Source organism: Hakea prostrata, chromosome 5 (genome assembly GCF_041222555.1).
Source record: "Hakea prostrata isolate BN-2017 chromosome 5, UWA_Hpros_2, whole genome shotgun sequence".
NCBI lineage: Eukaryota > Viridiplantae > Streptophyta > Magnoliopsida > Proteales > Proteaceae > Hakea > Hakea prostrata.
The window spans coordinates 16742257-16760761 of NC_142604.1; the positions used below are offsets into that span (position 1 = coordinate 16742257).

Here is an 18505-nt window from a genome sequence, read left to right on the forward strand (position 1 = left end):
CCATTCTGGAGAAAAGTTCTTGAGTGCAACCCTTCTTCCAAATACGCTAGACAGTGGGGAGGCCTCCTTTGACTGAAACTTCCAATAAGTTCTTCAGTGCATTGGGCTATTGAAGTGGTTCTCTCCCACATCAACCCCTTGATACTTTATTTTCTTTTTCTCAATTCAGATATGTTAACTATGAGCCAAATTTTCTTTCGAATGATTTTTTGCTTTGGGTGAATGAGACTCAAAATGTTGACACATAATGTTCCATAAGCAAATGAATACTAAAAAAGGTAACTGTACATGACAACAAACTACTTAAACAATTACATATTAGTGATGAAACATATTTGTATTTATGCATCCAAATAAAAGATTGGTATTCTAACAAAAATTAATAAAAATGAAGATCTTTTGTCAACTCTGTAGAAAATTTAAACATTCAAAAAATGATAAAATCATGTTGTACAAGTGGACAATTAACATGAATTGTTTAATCATGTCCTCAGTTTCTCATTATTATTATTCATCACAAACTTGGTATAATATATTATTGAACTTTTTAAATATTATTATACAAAATAATAATATTTTGGATAAATATCACTTATCTCCCCTCTTAGTTAGACAAATAGCACTTACACCCCTTCTTACTTGGATAATATCACTTACCTCCCCTCTTAATTAGCAAATATATCAAATACCTCATTTCTGTTAACTTTCTCGATTAGTTTTTACTTTTACCGTTGACTAAAATCCCAAACTACCCTTGACTAAAAATTATTTTTTAGTTTAAATCCTAAATTATCGTAATCACCCTAGCAGTTAAAATACTAAATTCCTACAATTAAAATAATTATTAAAAAACCAATTAACCATAGTTAGAATTCAAATTATCTTTAATTATTAAAAACCCTAACATACCTTTTTAATAATTTAGTATTGAAATTGCATTTTGACATCAAGCAGTTTCTTGTTTTTTTAGTTATTTGATAAAATAAAAAAATAAAAAAAAAAGATAGGGTATGTTGGGATTTTAATAATTAAAGATAATTTGGATTTTAAGTATGGTATTTTGATTTTTAATAATTATTTTAATTGAGGATAATTTAATATTTTAGCTGCTAGGGTAATTAAGGTAATTTAGGGTTTAAATTAAAAAAATATTTTTAGTCAAAGGTATTTTTTGGGTTTTAGAAAAAACATTTAACGGTAAAAATTAAATGTAACTAAGAAAGTTAACAGAGGGGAGGTGTTTGATATATTTGTTAGATAAGAGGGGAGGTAAGTGATACTATTCAAGTAAGAAGGGGTTTAAGTGCTATTTGTCCAGCTAAAAGAAATGATAAGTGATATTTATCCTAATATTTTCACACATATGATGTGAGACTGAAATTCACTATTGTACAAAGAAATATGATAAAAATTATAATATTATATGGGTGTAAAATATGGAACATTTTGGGAACACATGTATTTCAGATTAATCAACCCTAAATTGAATGTCGACACTCTTTAAAAGTGATATTAAAGTACTAATCATTTATCACATGTACAATGTATTGTAACACTTGAACCCTCTTTATAATCCTGTTCTAGCTTACATTGTGTTATCATTAAATATTTTTAATCTATTCCAAGAGGTTGACTTAATTGGAAATGACAGAAACTTCGTGATTAAGATTTCTTGTGTTTTGAGTCTCCATAGAGTTTAATCACATAACTAATCGAGGCATCTTGATTATTAAAAAGATATTATAAAAAAATTCATTAATTATTATTACAAGAAATTAGTAATGAATGTACACACTTATCCATACCTACTACATAGGACAATGGCTCATGTGAGAATCTATTCCTTCCTGATCTCTTCATCAGCCAATTATAACACAATTAAAAAACAAATAAAATAAAACCAGTCATGACAACTGGCCATAGAAGAGCCCTTCATTCAATTTTAGAATTTTTAATCATTTGATCCATTATATGTTTGACATATTCATTATAATCTAAGACAATTTCAGGCAAAAAAAATTTCTTCCATGTTATTTCTAGGATAAGGGGAGGATGTGCACGAGTGATGACAACCTCCTAAGTCCAAGAAGATCATGGATTTGAACCTCCGCCCCTACCTCATCTTTTCTTTTCTCCCACCACTACACCTCAGGCTTGTGGACCCTAAATCACTATGACTGGTTGATAATGGCTCAAAAAACAAATTTATAAGTTAAGATAGGAAGATTGAGTTTATCACGACTCCTCTTACATTCCTTCGTATACATTTAAGAAGGAGGTCTACCTAGCCTATCATGACAATACGTAGAGGTAGATTATTCTCCTAAAAGTGTGATAAAAAAGTGTAAAGAAAGTAGAATCCTCTACCCCTGACTCAGGGAGAACCTCACTCCTATCTGCCCATATCTCATCAACCAATGTCACACCATACTACACCCAATATACTAGTGTGAGATGAGTTGCGGTGGTTATCTGTATATGTAGTTCTGCTTTTGAATGAGGTTATATTTACCTGAGTTTGGATCCTCTATCTACATAGAGAGGAAAATTTTCAGCCCACATGATTGATTCTTAACTCATGTCCAATCTCAAAATAAAATCTTTTATTTAATTATTTTTTGAGGAAAAAAAAGTTATTGGATTGAAATTCAACATGTATCAAGAATCCAAACATAGGTTGGAAATTTTCCTCTCAATGTGAGTTGGAAGATCCGGACTCATATTACCTCCTAGTTCCACTATCATATAATTAACAGAGAACCCACCTTATCGATTCTTATTGCGTATGTTTGCTGGAATAAAGGTGGGGTGGGAAAATTCTTGAAAAGAGTGTAGATTTCTTACTTTTCCTTTAAATCTCAAAATGGTAGATTGTTTGGTTGCTTGGGTTGTGAAAGTGAGAGATTTGTTTGCTGATGTGGCAGCCCAATTTTCCCATCCCAAACCATTTTAAAACCCCACATATTTGGTATGATTTTGTGGGAAAGTTGGGAAAAGTAAAAAGTAGAACCCACCAATATCACTTTTCCACAAAACCCTTTTCTTTCCTTTCCTTTCTTTCCTTCTCCCTCACCCCACTCACATGGGGCCCACATGTTTTTTTTCCCATCCTTTTTTCTCACCCCACATTTACAAACAAACGTAGCCTCAAAGGTTTCAACAGATTGTATGGCAGAAAAGATGGGAAAATACTGTTATACAGTATCATCGGAGAAGAAACGATCACAATGATGGAAGCTGGGGGAGCGGATGCTTTCAATGAGATTGGGCAACAGATTTGAGGCGATGGGGTTCTCATTTTATGTTATTTTTTCTCACAAGGTAGTGATTGAAGTGTAAGCATAAAGCTGTGACCCAGTTGCTCATCGCATAATTGAATCAAATTCCATAGGGACGTTCTGTCAACTGGGGAAGGTTTTTGGCCACATCAATAACTTTCAATTGAGAAAAGAACACCATCCGGTTCTATGAGCAGAGTCTGTTACACAAAATATTACCAAATTTATGATAAAATCAACACTTTGGACAAGATTGTTCATTTTTTCTTTTTATCTTCTTTGTGGACAAGACTGTTCATTAAAATCCTAGGAAAAATATCATCAAAAGAATTATTAAAAGTTGGTCCCGAGGACAAGATATTTTCACCGCATGAAAAATGTGCTAAAACAATCATTTGGTGGGAATTTATTAATTTTTGCATGGATGAGAAGGATAAGTTTCCAGATGTGTGATTCACATGGATTTACCTCAGTTGAAAAGGTAGAAAGCTATATGGACAATCAAGAAAGGGATTCAGATTCAAACGCCATAGCAGAGATAGAAGACAAGCTCAATATAAGACCTTCATTTTTGCATACATGGCTTTTAAACTGAGAAATTTTCTCCAAAAAGTTAGTGATAGCCTCATCATAAACATCTCTAGTTCGACAATATTTACTGTACAGTTTTAAACAAAGGGAGCAGCGCCCAAAACCAAGATGCAACCATGAGACAAGATTTGCCAGCAGGGCACACATACTTGGGTCAGACCAACTGTCCCAGAAGCATGAAATCCTAGGGCTAGTTTAAAGACAATAGAAGATTTACAAAAATCCTATACATAATGTTGAGAGTAATAATACCAGATTACAGGATTTGATGTCCGCGATATCAGCTTCATTGCTTGCGATCAATGTGTCTCTTTTCGCGTTTGTCACTGGCACATCAAGCATCAATTATGGCAACTGCAGAAGCCACAAGTTATTCTGTCATTCCGCCAAGAGCTGAAATGCAAAGCCATTGATATGTTCCAATTAGCAAGTCAAAATTGTGTTCATCCTGCATCCAATCGATGGGGTTCATTTATGAAATCCAATACAGCAAGGAGATTATAATAATGAACAGGTAAATTAGTTTCTTCTAAACTCTCAAAAATACCTGTTAACTGAATTGCGTTGTAAACTTCCGCGCAAAAGTAAGCATTGGCATCAAAACCGCACGTATGCATAGTGACACTCCCACTCCCGTTACCTAAACAAGTCAGTGAGCAGCAAACACCATATAGTGCAAAGCCCCTTAAATTTTCTGATCATCTCCATAACCTTCACTGCTGTAAGATCTTCCAGTGGCCATCTTATAATACAAAGCTAACTCGTTTCTGATCTTTCCTGTATCCTTCCCGGCTGTAAGAGCTTCAGGCAACCACCATATAGATCACAGTTGATACATTTCTGACTTTTTACATAACCTCATGGCTGCAAGATCTTTTTCCCCAAAAATCAATATGTATTTCCTCCCAGAAAATTCCTTGAAGAATCTTTTGAAGTTCAGCAAATGACAACTCTGTCTCCTTACCAGAAACACAGAACCACCTGGCACTAAACAGGCGATGCCTCAGATTTGATGGAAATGATCCAAGGATGAAGTGTGAAAGGACACCCATCAATAGTAATGGTACATCAGAAGCCTACTCCAGCCTTTTCAAAAAGTGTAACATATTTCCGACGTACTTCACGAAGGATTACTTGAGGAACCAGGAAATCTAATATCATTGTAGAGGGTGATTTCTACGGAACCTTAGCATTTTCTCGTGCAAGCCTATCTTCTTCAATGCGTACATGAAGCTCTTCATAGGTTTGCACACAACTGGCTGTGAACCTCTCCAGAGCATCAAAGATCTGCTTCAGACCAGACTGCAAACTACCAATATTATTCAGGTCTCTCTGATGCAAAAGCTGCTCAGGCACGAGCGCACCACTGCCCTGCCCAGAAACCATAACAATTTTCTTATCTAGTGCCTGAATTGCCTTCTGCAAATTCAGTTCATCCCTTTCCAAGCCCTTCGATTTTTTTTCCACATCACCAGCAGTCACAGGCTGAAATATACCTAATTTATGTCGCAACCCCACTGCAAAAGCCACCATTGCATCAACCACCTCCTTCTCTGAGATTCTCTCCATGGCCTGTGACCATTGGTTACAAATCACAAAGACAGGGGGTGCACCAATCCTACCAGGAGAAAAGGGAGGTCTCCCGTCTGGTGTTTCTTCTGGTTCTTCATAAATACATTTCAGAAGCCAAGTATTTAAGGCTGTAATATAGCCCTTTTGGGTGCCAATCCAATTGCAGAAATTAGAAATCCAATCAAGGACTTCATGTTGAAGCTGCATTGCAGTTTCAAGATGATCAGCACCAAACAGTCTGCTAGATATAATGGCATCTAAGTTTTTCACTTCTGTAATAGCTTGGCATTGATTCCGGTGGCATTCAAGCATAAGTTTCCACATCTCAAATAACCTGAAACAAATAAAGGATTATGGATTAATTACTTTCCAAACACTAAATGAATAAAAATCAACTGAGAAGGAAATCAGAGAAACATAGATGGATGCAATCATAACCATCATTGAAGCCCCTTCCTAAAACAGTGACTGCTCTTGCCATACACATATGTATAGTCTTTATCACGAATAAAAAAGACATGGTACTGAGAGTTCTTATTCTTCTTCCTTTTTTTTTTTTTTTTTTTTGGGGGGGGGGGGGGGTTGGTGTGGGCCCGCCTTTGCAAGGCAACATGCCGCGGCCAACGGGAAAGGGGGGAAAAAGGGGGGGGGGGGCTATTTTAATAAACTTCCACAAGGTTATGGCTGTAAGAATAAACCAAAAAAAAAATCTATCTATAAATCAAAAGGAACATTACACAGATATCCCTATATGCGTATTTAGAGCTTCAAACCTTTTAATTGCCCCATTACTCTTGTAAGTTAAAGTCAAAGGTCCAAAATGAAGGCATTACAATTATCATCAATTTCACTATCACAAATTGCCATTGTCTAGCACATTTTCAAAAACACATGTGAAAGGAACAGTCTGGTGTCATAAAAAGGGGAAAAAGAGCACCTCTTTCTCCTTCCTCATGTTAGTACTAGGTCCCTGGTTTTCTACATTACTTCATGGCATCATACCTCTTCTGATCAGTCCCATTCTTCATTCTCTGTTTTGGCAGTTCCTTAATGCTTTCCCTTGTGATCCGTAGCAAACTATGCTGCTGTCTCAATTCTATAGAACCTTAGTGACTTACGAAAATAAACTAGGATTTCTTTCATGACTCTGCAGATTTGTTTCAGTATCTACATAACCATGGAAAAGGAATCTACATAAAAGTTATCAGGCAGATGAAGGATATCACATGCAGCACTAATTCTGTCCATATACCTAAGTGGCACCTGGTAACTGCTTAGAGTGCTATCTTTCTCAAGGGTTTTGGACAGATCAAGAATCCCTAGAACTGCAAATCTGTCAGATAAAATTTAGCAATTTTTATGGCTGGAGGGACTTTCACCCAGAGTTTGGTGTCCATCAGAAACCTGTCGACTGAAATCTCCCAAATTCTGGGGTTCTGATTTCAAAGTCTAACTAACTTGGCTGATGGTTGCTATTCTGTGGTTAGATTATTAAGATACTGGGAGGGCTTGTATCCATTTTTGCTGCTATATCTGACTTGACTCAAGATCCATTGAAAAAGCACGCTTTGAATTCTGTTGAACTATTGTTTCTGGCTAGAGTGGTCCACTATTGGTGCAATTGTCACCGGTTAGTACCATATATTTATAACCACTATTGCACTGCTGTGTTTGCACTCCATTTTGGTGTCTTATTGGTGATTTCTTGATTGTTATCTTTTCATTTATAAAGCATGTTGTTCAAAACTTCAGGTGGACTCTCAACATCTATATCATCTACCAAGCTCAGTGGTGTCTCAAACTATCAGATTTGGGCGCAGCAATAAATATACTTCAATGCCAATCATAAGATGGACCATTTAATTCATGAAGCTCAACCTCAGACTTCAAGGACTACAACATAATATAAAATTTCACCAAATTATTTTTTTCAAAACGCGGTGGGGTAAACATAATGTGAGACTAATATACCTGAAAATGGCCATTCCAATAACATATAAACCAATACATGTATTCATAGTTTTAAACTTCCAATACCTTGCTTCTTCAGTTTTGCAGTCCTCTAGTTTTATGCTTGATCTTTGATGACTTGATCTGGCTTAGTGTTGTTTTTTGATGACTCGATATGACTTAGTGTTGATTCTTTATGTATTGACATGGCTTAATGTTAACTTTTTATAAGATAAGCTATAGAACTGATGTATTTTAAAAGTACCAGAATGCAACTAAGACCCCTAGGTGTGCTGTATTGCGCTCAGGAAGAACCTCAAATGTCTTAAATCACCTAGTGCTTTGACAACTGCGCTGTCTGCTAATAAATAATACTGCAAATAAAGTTACTTCTAAAAAAGTTCTACAAGGTGTCATCTTACACTACCAATCTTGCATCTGCATCTAGAGGTAGTTTATCCCTCCATAATGTATTCTATAAATTCAGTACGTCTATTTCCACCTCTACAGTTGCTCACTTAGGCATGGGTGCATTTCTTGATTCCTCTTCTTCTACTCCATAGGTCATTAACTTGGTGACACCTCCAATATAACATGGTAATTCACATGCATTCTTCTATATTTCCTCACCCTTCCAGAGACATACTTGCTGATGGCTCCAGCACTCAAGAGCCTGCATCCGATGTACTTATTTTAGGTGGGGGGGGGGGAAAGGCATTTCTTAATCTCCTTTTCCCTTCTCTTCAACCCTGACAGCCCATCGAGTACCCAAACCCAGGTTTTCCAAGAGCCACAGTTTATCCTATTCAGCCATCAGTTATGGATCAAACTTCATATACATACTACCCTCCCATACCCTGACCGTCAATCCCAACCCCTACTGATTGCCCTCATTCTAAACCCTATAACCAGCAAGTTCATCTAAAAACTTGAGTTCTCTAAGCCCCAAAAATTAAAAAGCTGAATATTGCCTACAACACTCATTTTAAGATTCCAGGCCCTACCAAACTCTAGGGACAACACCTAAACCTACCAGCTAAGTTCAATACTAATTACAGCCCCATCCCATTAGTAAAAGTCACCCTTCCGCATCTCAAGAATTATGCACCATTTTGTCCCATCTCAGCTCATTGATAAAAGAAACCCTTTTGTGTCTTATCTTTAGTGGTGCTGTAGTTAAACCCGTTACCCCCCATTAACCCAACCCATCTAAATACTAACCTATCTATCTAAGAAACAACAGAGATCATATCATTTGCACCCCATACACCCTACCCAAAATCCCAGGAAATCCTAATTTTCACTATATTTGACCTTCACCTCCAGTAGGGCTACATCAGGACAAGTTGGACACACTGGAATAAGATTGAATTGCGCTGCACATTGGATTTGTGAGGAACGGTTGGGTTGATAGGACTACAGCCTGAGGAAGGTTGTATGCCTTTTCTTCTTCCTGTTTATGTTCTGTCGTTCTTGATTTTTGTTTCTGATTTGATTATCTATCGATCTATTATCTGTCTCTCAGTTGTTTGACCTGAGTTTTTGGTACTATACCAGTGTCAAATCATACCTGAGAATTGTCAACTAAACCTGCCAGATACTTTCTTTATCTGTCGGTTTCAGAACATACCCTTTAGTTTGATAAGAGAATAGTCTGAGCCATGTTTCAGGTTTGTTTCATTGGTTTGATCTGAACAATTTGAGTTTCTCTATTTCATGGATCTCAGATTCAGAATCATAGTTTCCCAACTCACTTTAAATCTAACTGTTGTGTCAATCACATATAATGAAGGATTCTTACTCCACCTAGTTGTGAGTTGTGATTAATACCTAGAACCTAACCCCTATCTGAGATGTAGAGATTTCTGTTAATTATTGAATAACTATTTGAAAAGGGCAGGCCTTGGGGCAGTGGTTGGTGGACCACTGTTGTGGCCTTAGTCAAGGCATTGAAACAGCCCCTTCGCAAAAATTCTCAGGATAATGCTGTGTAGGAAACAACACACCCCCCCCCCCCCAAAAAAAAAAAAAAAAAAAAAAGGCCTTTGGCACCGGGTTCACCTTCTATTGAATTAACTGTCTGAGGTGGGTTTGCCAGGGATCCTACCTTGGAGGCTTTTATAGTTCATCCTACTTAGACTCCATCCAACTCACAAATCAGTGGTTCTCCAGTCTGCAAACCAATCCCGCCTAGTCTTTTACCCTAACTGACCCAAAATCTTCAAGAAAGGAATCTCACCATGGTGCAAATTCTATGTCAAGCAGCAACTCAACTGTCATTCAAGATCAGTGGGCATATTGCCAAGTTCACACCTCTGACACAAATACCCCTACTTTTAGCCCAATCAAACATCAAATTCATGTGAAGCTTAGAAAATTGGCAAGTTCATTGAAGAAAGAAAGAGTAGCTGGGGATGGTTCAAAATAGTGTTTTCATAAAGTTGAGTTATTAGTTCCAAATAGTGTTGTCATATAGTTGATTTAGGCATCCAATGATGAATCTCCTGCTAGTGTGCAACAGAGGATACTCCAAAAGGAACCAATGTTATTTATGCCATGTTCACCTAATCCCAATGATTAAGATTTCTATCACAGAAACTATCACACAAATTCCCCGAATGCCTAATTAACTGATCAACAAAAAATAGGGCCAATAGGACTAATAAAGGATCTTTACCATAACGTTACCTGGAAGTTAAAAAAATAAAGAAATAAGTAAAAGATATGAAAATATAAGTGTGGCTAGTTATGGCACCACGAATTCACATACCCATGAATTAATTCATTAAGTTGAGGCCACAACTCTTCATCCCTCAACGTAGCTATCTTAATTGATGTCCTATCAACAAATTGGATTGCCATCCTTATTTTGGTAGATAAGTTCCTGACCAGAGTTTGAACGGCGACAACTTTGTGAGCCTCAGCGCCTTTCTCGTCCAATCTCAGCAATCGCTTCCGCTTTCTGTCATGCTCTACCCGCATCTTTTCCTCAGCCTGTAAAAGCCAAAACAATAAAAAAATAAAAAGTGCATTAAATCATTTGACACTCCTTAGAAAATGCAATCTGGTACAGCAGGGAGATGAAAGTTGCATTCCTCCCCCCACCTCCCCCTCTCTCTTTGTTTTTATGAAAAAGAAAAATTACACATAATACGTGTGTGTGTGTGGGTGTTGATGTTGTAAGATCACTATTACTGAGGGCCATTATATAAAATATCATTTCAGAAGGCTAGACTGAATCCTAACCGACCAAATAATGCAGTATCAGACTGGTTCAAACCCTAAAAGAACTGGTCCAATGGGTTTTGTATTCTATTTCAGCTTTGACTCAGTCTTTTACTTGTTCTATTAGTCCTACATTAGATTAGAGTGAGTTAGACTGCAGTTAGGATTTTGTTTTGTAATTTGATTTTCAACTAGGGTTTGTATTCTATTTCCTTTAATTAGAATGTATTAGGATACAATTTTTATATAGAATAGATTGAAGAGTTTTGCTTGCTTTTGAGAAAATTCCTTTCCCCGTTACACTTCCCCTCCCTATTCCTCTAATTCTCCCTCCATTACACCCCACAATTGCAGCCCTATACCAGGCCTGCATCATCAGGATTCTGCAAAAATGGTGTATTTTTTTTTATGAGTTTTGCTTTGCCATCTTGGGGTGTAAAATGCCAAAAGTACAACAATTTTTTTAGTCCAAAAATTCGACATAGCATCTCATTCCAAGAATCTTGGCAAGATTTTTAAGTATGCTGAGGGCATGAAGATGGGTGAAAACACTACTGTTACTTGAAGATACTCAACAATGAAATACTCCATATACATTTAATATCCTCTTCAGTTTCTAGATTTTGGCAAGATTCTAATAGTCTCTGACTACTCCGGAAGGAATAAAATATCTATAGGATTCATAGTACAGTCCAACTGTTCCTATTACGTGGTCTTTAACAATGTTCAAACGGTTTATGAAATAGATTAAACAATGGTGGAGGATCCCCACACCCCCCTTTATCACGCTAGAGAAACCCTTGTCCCAACCAATATAATGAGCATTGGACATGATTGACATAATTCTTCTATTATATGACTCAAATAAAATGATACATGACATAAGAATATGTAGCACAGAGGTGTACAGAATAATTACAATTTTCTACACCCACTTGGAACTAATAATCATGGGAGAAAAGGGTATCATATTCATCATAAAAGTGAATTATTTCATAAGAAACTATTTAAGGTAATCTAATGTAACCGACTTTGCAAGTCAGTTTGACTTTCAACGCTCCCCCTCAAACCCAACTTGTCATACCAAGTTCTGCTATCAATTTCTTGAATACATTAGACTTAAGTGGCTCTATGAAAACATCTAGCACTTGATCTCCAGTTTTGCAATAGACAGGCTTCACATTTTGTCCTTCATATGTTATCAAATAAAGTCATACTTCATATCAATGTGTTTGCTTCTACTATAGGCTACTAGATTCTTTGCAAGAGAGAGAGTGGCTTGTAGTCAATGCATATGGCAGCTGGACCTTCACAAGGATGATGCATTTCTTGCATTATATTCCTCAACCATATTACTTGACACGTGCATGATGCAGTTGCAATGTACTCAGCTTCGCATGTTAAGAGAGCCACTATTGACTACTTCTTTGAAGACCATGATGTTGCTGCAGAGCCAATGTGTAATAGGTACCCAGAAGTACTTTACTTGTATCCAAGTCTCCCCCATAATCACTCTCTATGTAGCCAACTAGTCTTGACTTGGATTCTTTGCTGCCATAAAGTGAAACTGCTTTGGTTGTTCCATATATCTGCTAATGACACCAATTGTTTATAATGTCTAATCTTGTGAAAGTTAAGTACCTTTAAACTTCCAACAAGGCTTCTGTAATAGATTGGATTGACGGGCTCTTCCTCCAAATCACGCCTTAGCTTCACACTTGCATCTGCCGGTTTTTGTATTGGCTTGCAATGATCCATCTTGAACTTACTTAAGCATTTAATCTACACACATCTTTTGTGAGATGAAACTCCCTTCTTCTGCTTGAGTAACCTCCATTCCAAGAAAATATGACATTCACCAATATTTGTCATTTCAAATTCTCGAGTCATGGCTTTTTTAAAGACTTTGAACATATTTGGATAATTTCCCATGAAAATCATATGGTCCACAAAGAGACAAATTCACATGAAACCTTCATCTCAATTTATCTTCGTATAAAAGGTATGCTCATATGGATTCTCTATAAACAAGACTCGTTGACTACATAGACAGTGATTATAGGGGAGACTTGGATACAAGGAAAAGTAAATCTGGCTACGTATTTCATATTGGCTTTGCAGCAATAACATGGTCTTCAAAGAAGCAGCCAACAATGGATCTCTCTATAAGCTGAGAACATTGCAACTACATCATGCACGTGTCAGATTATATTATTGAGGAATACAACGCAAAAAATGCATCATCTCCAAGAAGATCCAACAACAAAATACATTGAAAAGAAATCTGATATCTCTCTTGCAAGAATTCAGTAGCCCACAACAGAAGCAAACACATGGATACAACTATCACTTCATTCAACAACATGTGAAGGACAGGAATGTAAAGCTTGTCTACTGCCAAATTGAAGAACAAGTAGCAAATATATTTACAAGCCGCTAAAGTCTAAAGTATTCAATAAATTAAGAGCAGAACTCAGCATAACAAGTTGAGTTCGAGGGGGAGTGTTGAAAGTCAAACCAACTTGCAAAGTCGGTTACATTAATCGATTTCTAAAAATGAGGTGGTAGAGTTGAGAAATTTTACAGAAAAAAAACTCTTTAGGCGGTCATTATTAGTCCGTAATCTAGAAATTAAAAAAGAAAATAACAAAAAGAGAGAAGAAGATGGTTATATTAACCGACTGTTTCTTCAAAAGAGGCGGTAGAAATCCCTTATATACAGGTATGGGCGTTGCTGTTTTAAAGAGAAGAAGTGAGCGGAAAAAAAAGGAAAGAGAAGTGAGAGAAAAATGGAGGATGAGAGAAAAAGAGCAAGAGGAAGAGAATCATTTGGTTGAGGTGTTTTATAGCTTTGTTTGTAAAAGCTCTTTTTTTTTTTTTATTTGAAGATTACATTGGATTCTTATTGATGCTTTACTCACCACCCTGGTGTGCCAATAGGAGGGGGGTGTACAATGATACCTCTCAGAGGAGCAGAGAGGCTGAGTCTCCTAAAGAGGACAAAAGCAGGGACCACCCTATAGGAACCGCAAAGAGGATGATACAGGCAAAGAAAATACTCAGAAAATAGGCATGCCTAGATCAACATAAAGGAAACATAAAAAATAAAGATAAAACTATCAACTTTACAAGTGCAGAAGCTAAGAATCAATCTGTAATTTGTATCACAACACTTTTTATAAATAGAATACAACAACCCAAGAGCTACAAAAAAGAATAAATAGCTAAAGAAAAGCTAGGATCTCCCTATTGTACCATAATACTCAGAATAACTCACATGAACGGATGACTCATAGTTTGCTAATATCATTTATATTAAGCCACATAAACTAACAGCAGACCTATTATAAATCAAGAACAGAGGAGATTCTCAGAAAACAGAATTAAAGTAGCATTTTATATTGTCCCATACAGGTAACACAAGAAATACATGCATACAAGAGCAAAATATAGACTGTTCCTTCATTTATTTGAGCACAAAAATAACCAAATATCACTACCAAAATAGAAGAAAGTAACTGTAAGCCCATCACTTGAGAACCTCCTCAAAGGCCACAATCACACTGACGGTAATTATACATGAACCCAAAAGTTGCTTAGCAAAGATCACTCTTATATTTCTTAACAGATACTGGGTATTTCTAAGTTATTCAGGCCCTGAGGTCTTCTCATACAGCTTGTAAATAAAATAATCATTTTTGACCCAAAAAGAGAGTAAATAAGATAACCACAGAAAAGGAAGAAATAGGTCAACAAACAGAACTAGGCGTAATTTACTGATGTTTGTCCAAACTGTAAACCTTCCCAACCAATTCAAAAGAACTGGCATAAATCCAATTACAAAATAACAGGATGTTAACAAATTCAATAGTACTGATCAAGGAATAGCAAAATCATACCTTGACCTCATCGTAGAGTTTCTTTTCCCACATATACAGCTTCTGCAAAGTGGCCGACAGACTTGCCGACCGACCCTCGAGGTCCGCGTAAGCAGAACTACTCTTCTCGGTGGACGACGATGCCTCAGAACGTTTAGAAGTGGAAAGCTGCGACGATAGAGAAGGCGTAACCGCGTGCAACATCTTGGAGGAAACTGTGTAAAAAAGAGAACGATATCAATAGATGCAGCAGATTTACCAGAATCCGACTGCTATTAAAAACAAGAAGGTCAAAACAGAAAACTATTGGTAGCCATCACAAAGAATGTTCTTGATGATCCACATACCAGAGTGTGAAACCTAAAACTAGGAACCAAAGTATAAAAATTCCAACACGCAGATTAGGTGATCCATGAAACATGCCCGATAATTCGTGATAAAAGAAAGAAAGAGGAAATCTAAAATTTTTTGATGAGAACAAGAATTAGGAAACAGAAATAAGATCTCTTACCTTGATAAACCCCTTTTTTCTTTCGATAAGGTAGTCTTCCGGCCTCGAGCATCCTGGACACCTCACTGCCGGCATCTGCAGCTCTCTCAAACTGAATCTTAATTTCAAGCACAACCTCTGACGCTCCCCCAAGGAGAACCCGAGCCTTAAAAGCAGCCATATTTACCTGATCATCAGCGCCTTCTTCCTTAGAAATCACATTCTTTTCTACCGGAGCAACATCAAATTCCACCCCCTCCACAGAGACACTGGGTTTCGTTTGGTAAAGCGATGCTTGCTCATCATCATTTCCGTGCTCAACCTCATCATCTTCAACCTTCTTATAGTAATTCCCACTTTCATCATCATCGGCAAACTTCTCGACGCTATGGACTTCCTTGACAACTTCGTGCTTTAAGTCCTCCTCCTCCAAATCAGGGATCCCTTCTTCTTCCCTCACATCTATGGAGTTGCGGCTGGGAGTGTATAGAGGTTTATAACTCTCCAAAGTTTCGAAAGGGTTCAAGAAATCCCAAGGCGAGTTACTCGGCGGTGAAGGCGGTGGCGGAGGGGGTTTGGAAGACGTTGACGATGACGGTCGTGCAGCCATGTGCGGCGGAGTAGAAGAAGAACCACCGTAAGACATAGGCTGAGAACCGAAGAAACTGCCATAGCTAGGGTAAGGTTGGTAAGGGTAGGAAGGGTAAGAAGCGGAGTCTTGGCCAGGGTAGGAGTGAGAATAGTAAGAAGAAGAGGCATCAACACGTACGACGTCTGGACTCATGGGTCGCTGTTCGTAAGACACGGAGGGAGTGGGACGATTCCTCATATAGTTCATGTTCATGAACCCACCAGGGAACGAATCCATCGGAACCTGATTAAACTGATAACTTGGTTGGAACTCATGAGGTTGATGTAGAGGAGAAGAATGACCAGAATGGTGATGGAGAGATCCAGAATCATCATCATCGTCATCGTCACCATGTTCTATATCTTCAGAATCAGAATGAAATTGAATATGACCTGAATTAGAGTTTGAATCCCGAGTTACAACAGCTGCTGGAGGGGGGAAGCTAGTAGACTCTGCCGCAAAGGTGATATTTTCACCTTTTCTCTGAGTGGGTAGAGGAAGAACAGGGGAAGGGGGAAAACCAGACTTGTCAAGACCTTCATCGAAGATTCGCTGAAAGGTGATACCAATCACTTTCAGAGAGTGGATGTAAGCGACATGGGAATCGGCGAAGGCGTAACGCCGCCGGATTGCCAGCTCCAGATAATCACACCGTTCACGGCAAAGCTTTACGGCCTCCAAGTCATCAATCTTCGAGCTAGCGCAACCCATCTCCGAAGAAATTGAAAAATCACAGCCAAAACAAATAAATAACCCAAGAAGGAAGAGTTAGGTGAGGAAGCTTTAATTACAGTGAAAGGAACCTAGGAGGAATCAAAGATGTGATAGAGGAACAGAAGAGAGAGATTAAACAAGCAAAGAGAAAGATAAATCTTTGCCAGCGCTGAGTATGTCGTCTGGTTATAGAGATGTAGCAGAGAAAAGAGAAAGACGGAGTAAGATGAACTCGCAACGGCGGTGGCAGCGGAGGTTGCTCCGTCGTTTTTAACATTTCTGGTCTGAGCTTAGAGAATGAGAAAATGATTTAGATTGGATTAATAACTCCATTACCATTGCTATTACAGTTGCTACCTGCTATTGCTCTGCTAGGTTGGAGATTCGAAAGATTCGAAAGCATGCGAATTTGATTCCAAAAGGGAAAAAGAGTTAGGAGTTTCGGTAAGCTTTTAGTTGAGAACTGCGAGATGAGAAGAAGAGAAAGAGAAGTAAAGCAGTTCAGTTTCTATTCGGGGAAGCGAAGTTACTTTGGTAACGGAAGTTCCGTTTTTGGTTTTCATTTTTATTTTTTATTTGTTTCAGTTTTTGACGGCTATTCTCATTTTCGCCGCTTCTTGGATTTTGCCCCTATGGTTCTGACTTCTGAGACAGAACACCATCGGCGATAGCGATACGATGATAACGATAACGATAACGTGAGGTTCCAAGATCCTTCTCCAAGTCTCTTCTCCCATGCAGTCAGGTAGGTACAAAGACAAAGGGGTTTCTCCGTTGCGTGTCAATGTCAATTAGTGCATGCTCGTGAATGCCAGCTAGGGTTCGACAGTTTTCAACGTAGAGGTAGTAAGACCAAGAAAGTCATGAATTCGAACAGTCATACATTTTTTTATTTGGTATTTTGTGTCCATGGGTCTTAGTCTTTGTGACTGGTTATCAGTTCTATTTCTCGATGGGGGCAGGGAAGGGGTATAACTCAGCGGTAGAGTGTCACCTTGACGTGGTGGAAGTCATCAGTTTGAACCTGATTATCCCTAAACCCAATGTAAGTTTTTCTATTTTGACTTGCTCCCCCGCCGTGATCGAATGAGGATGGATAAGAGGCTCGTGGGATTGACGTGGGGGGGCAGGGATGGCTATATTTCTGGGAGCGAACTCCAAGCGAATATGAAGCGCATGGATACAAGTTATGCCTTGGAATGAAAGACAATTCCGAATCCGCTTTGTCTACGAACAAGGAAGCTCCTCCACTTGCATAAATGGGGTCGCTGAGAATAAACACGTAGATAAAAAGAAAAACTACTCCAATGAAGAGTCTATGGAATTCGTTTGAAGAATCTTTTCTCCCACTTTGAATGAAGACCCGGCGAGAATACCAGAAACTCCGTGGAATTCCTACCCTTGCCTTACATGGGGTGTCCATTGGTCAAGCTTGATGAATCATAATCAAGTCTAACTAGAGTTAACAAGGTCATGTTAGATCAAGTTTTTCCAAATCTTAATTTTCACCTTGAAAGTTTGTCTTAGGCCTAGTTTTGACCATAAATATGACTAACTTAAAAACCTTGATCCAGATCTTAACCCTACAAGGCCAAGCTTAACCATGACCTTCCTTGATAAGCCTTGATTAGGTCAGGCTAAGCCAAATTGGCCTTGACTGACCTTGGCTTTGCTACACTCTAAAGGCAAGGCCTTGGACCTGGCCTAGCCCTAATCATCTTTTTGGTAACCAAACATATAATGCAATTCCAGTTACTCAAATCATGATTAGGATGCCATATTAGGCCTAGTTTTTTAGTGGTGGTGCAACATGAAACACCAAATATGGCCTGACCTTGACCTTGACCTTGACCTTCTTTGGGTTAGAGTATTTTGGCATGATTTGCCTTTAGGGTCAACATTAGAGCCCAAACTTGTATTTGAACTCAGGGTGGATTCACACCATCAAGGCCAAATTTGTACCCATAAATCTGACAGTAGTTAAAGTTGGTGTTGTGATCGTTCATTCTATGTAATTAAGTGACACTTTGTTCGACTCAAGCTGTAAATAAATAATATAATTCTATCTTGAGTGAAGAGAAACTTGATTTTAACTAAGCTTAAATCCTATATAGCTTTTAGGGAAAATTATCCAATTCATTTCCTTGTAAATATATGACATGTGTCCCCACATCAC

The 18505-nt window shown here is 37.9% G+C and overlaps 1 protein-coding gene across 2 annotated transcripts; it reads right to left on the reverse strand.

Moving 5' to 3' along the window:
- Nucleotides 1–3174: 3174 nt before the first annotated feature.
- LOC149015481 (uncharacterized) lies at nucleotides 3175–16903 on the reverse strand. Of its 2 annotated transcripts, none has more exons than XM_089155420.1 (5): nucleotides 15006–16903; nucleotides 14516–14709; nucleotides 10162–10385; nucleotides 4417–5775; nucleotides 3175–4262 (listed from the first exon to the last, which is right to left on the reverse strand). In XM_089155420.1, the coding sequence occupies exons 1-4, from the start codon at nucleotides 16324–16326 to the stop codon at nucleotides 5046–5048; spliced, it is 2469 nt and encodes an 822-aa protein (XP_089011546.1). In that variant the 5' UTR covers nucleotides 16327–16903; the 3' UTR covers nucleotides 3175–4262; nucleotides 4417–5045. The 2 variants fall into 2 exon arrangements, with proteins under 2 accessions (XP_089011546.1, XP_089011545.1); XM_089155419.1 differs by having other exon boundaries at nucleotides 3175–4317.
- Between the last annotated feature and the right edge of the window lie 1602 nt (nucleotides 16904–18505).

What these genes read in the sequence shown, in the direction of transcription:
- LOC149015481 (XM_089155420.1), bottom strand. Translation starts at nt 16,326, where the DNA reads ATGGGTTGCGCTAGCTCGAAGATTGATGACTTGGAGGCCGTAAAGCTT. An exon ending in GAAAAAAGGGGTTTATCAAG is followed by an intron (nt 14,710 to 15,005) that starts GTAAGAGATCTT and finishes TTTTTTACACAG; the next exon opens with TTTCCTCCAAGATGTTGCAC. An exon ending in CTTAATGAATTAATTCATGG is followed by an intron (nt 5,776 to 10,161) that starts GTATGTGAATTC and finishes TATTTGTTTCAG; the next exon opens with GTTATTTGAGATGTGGAAAC.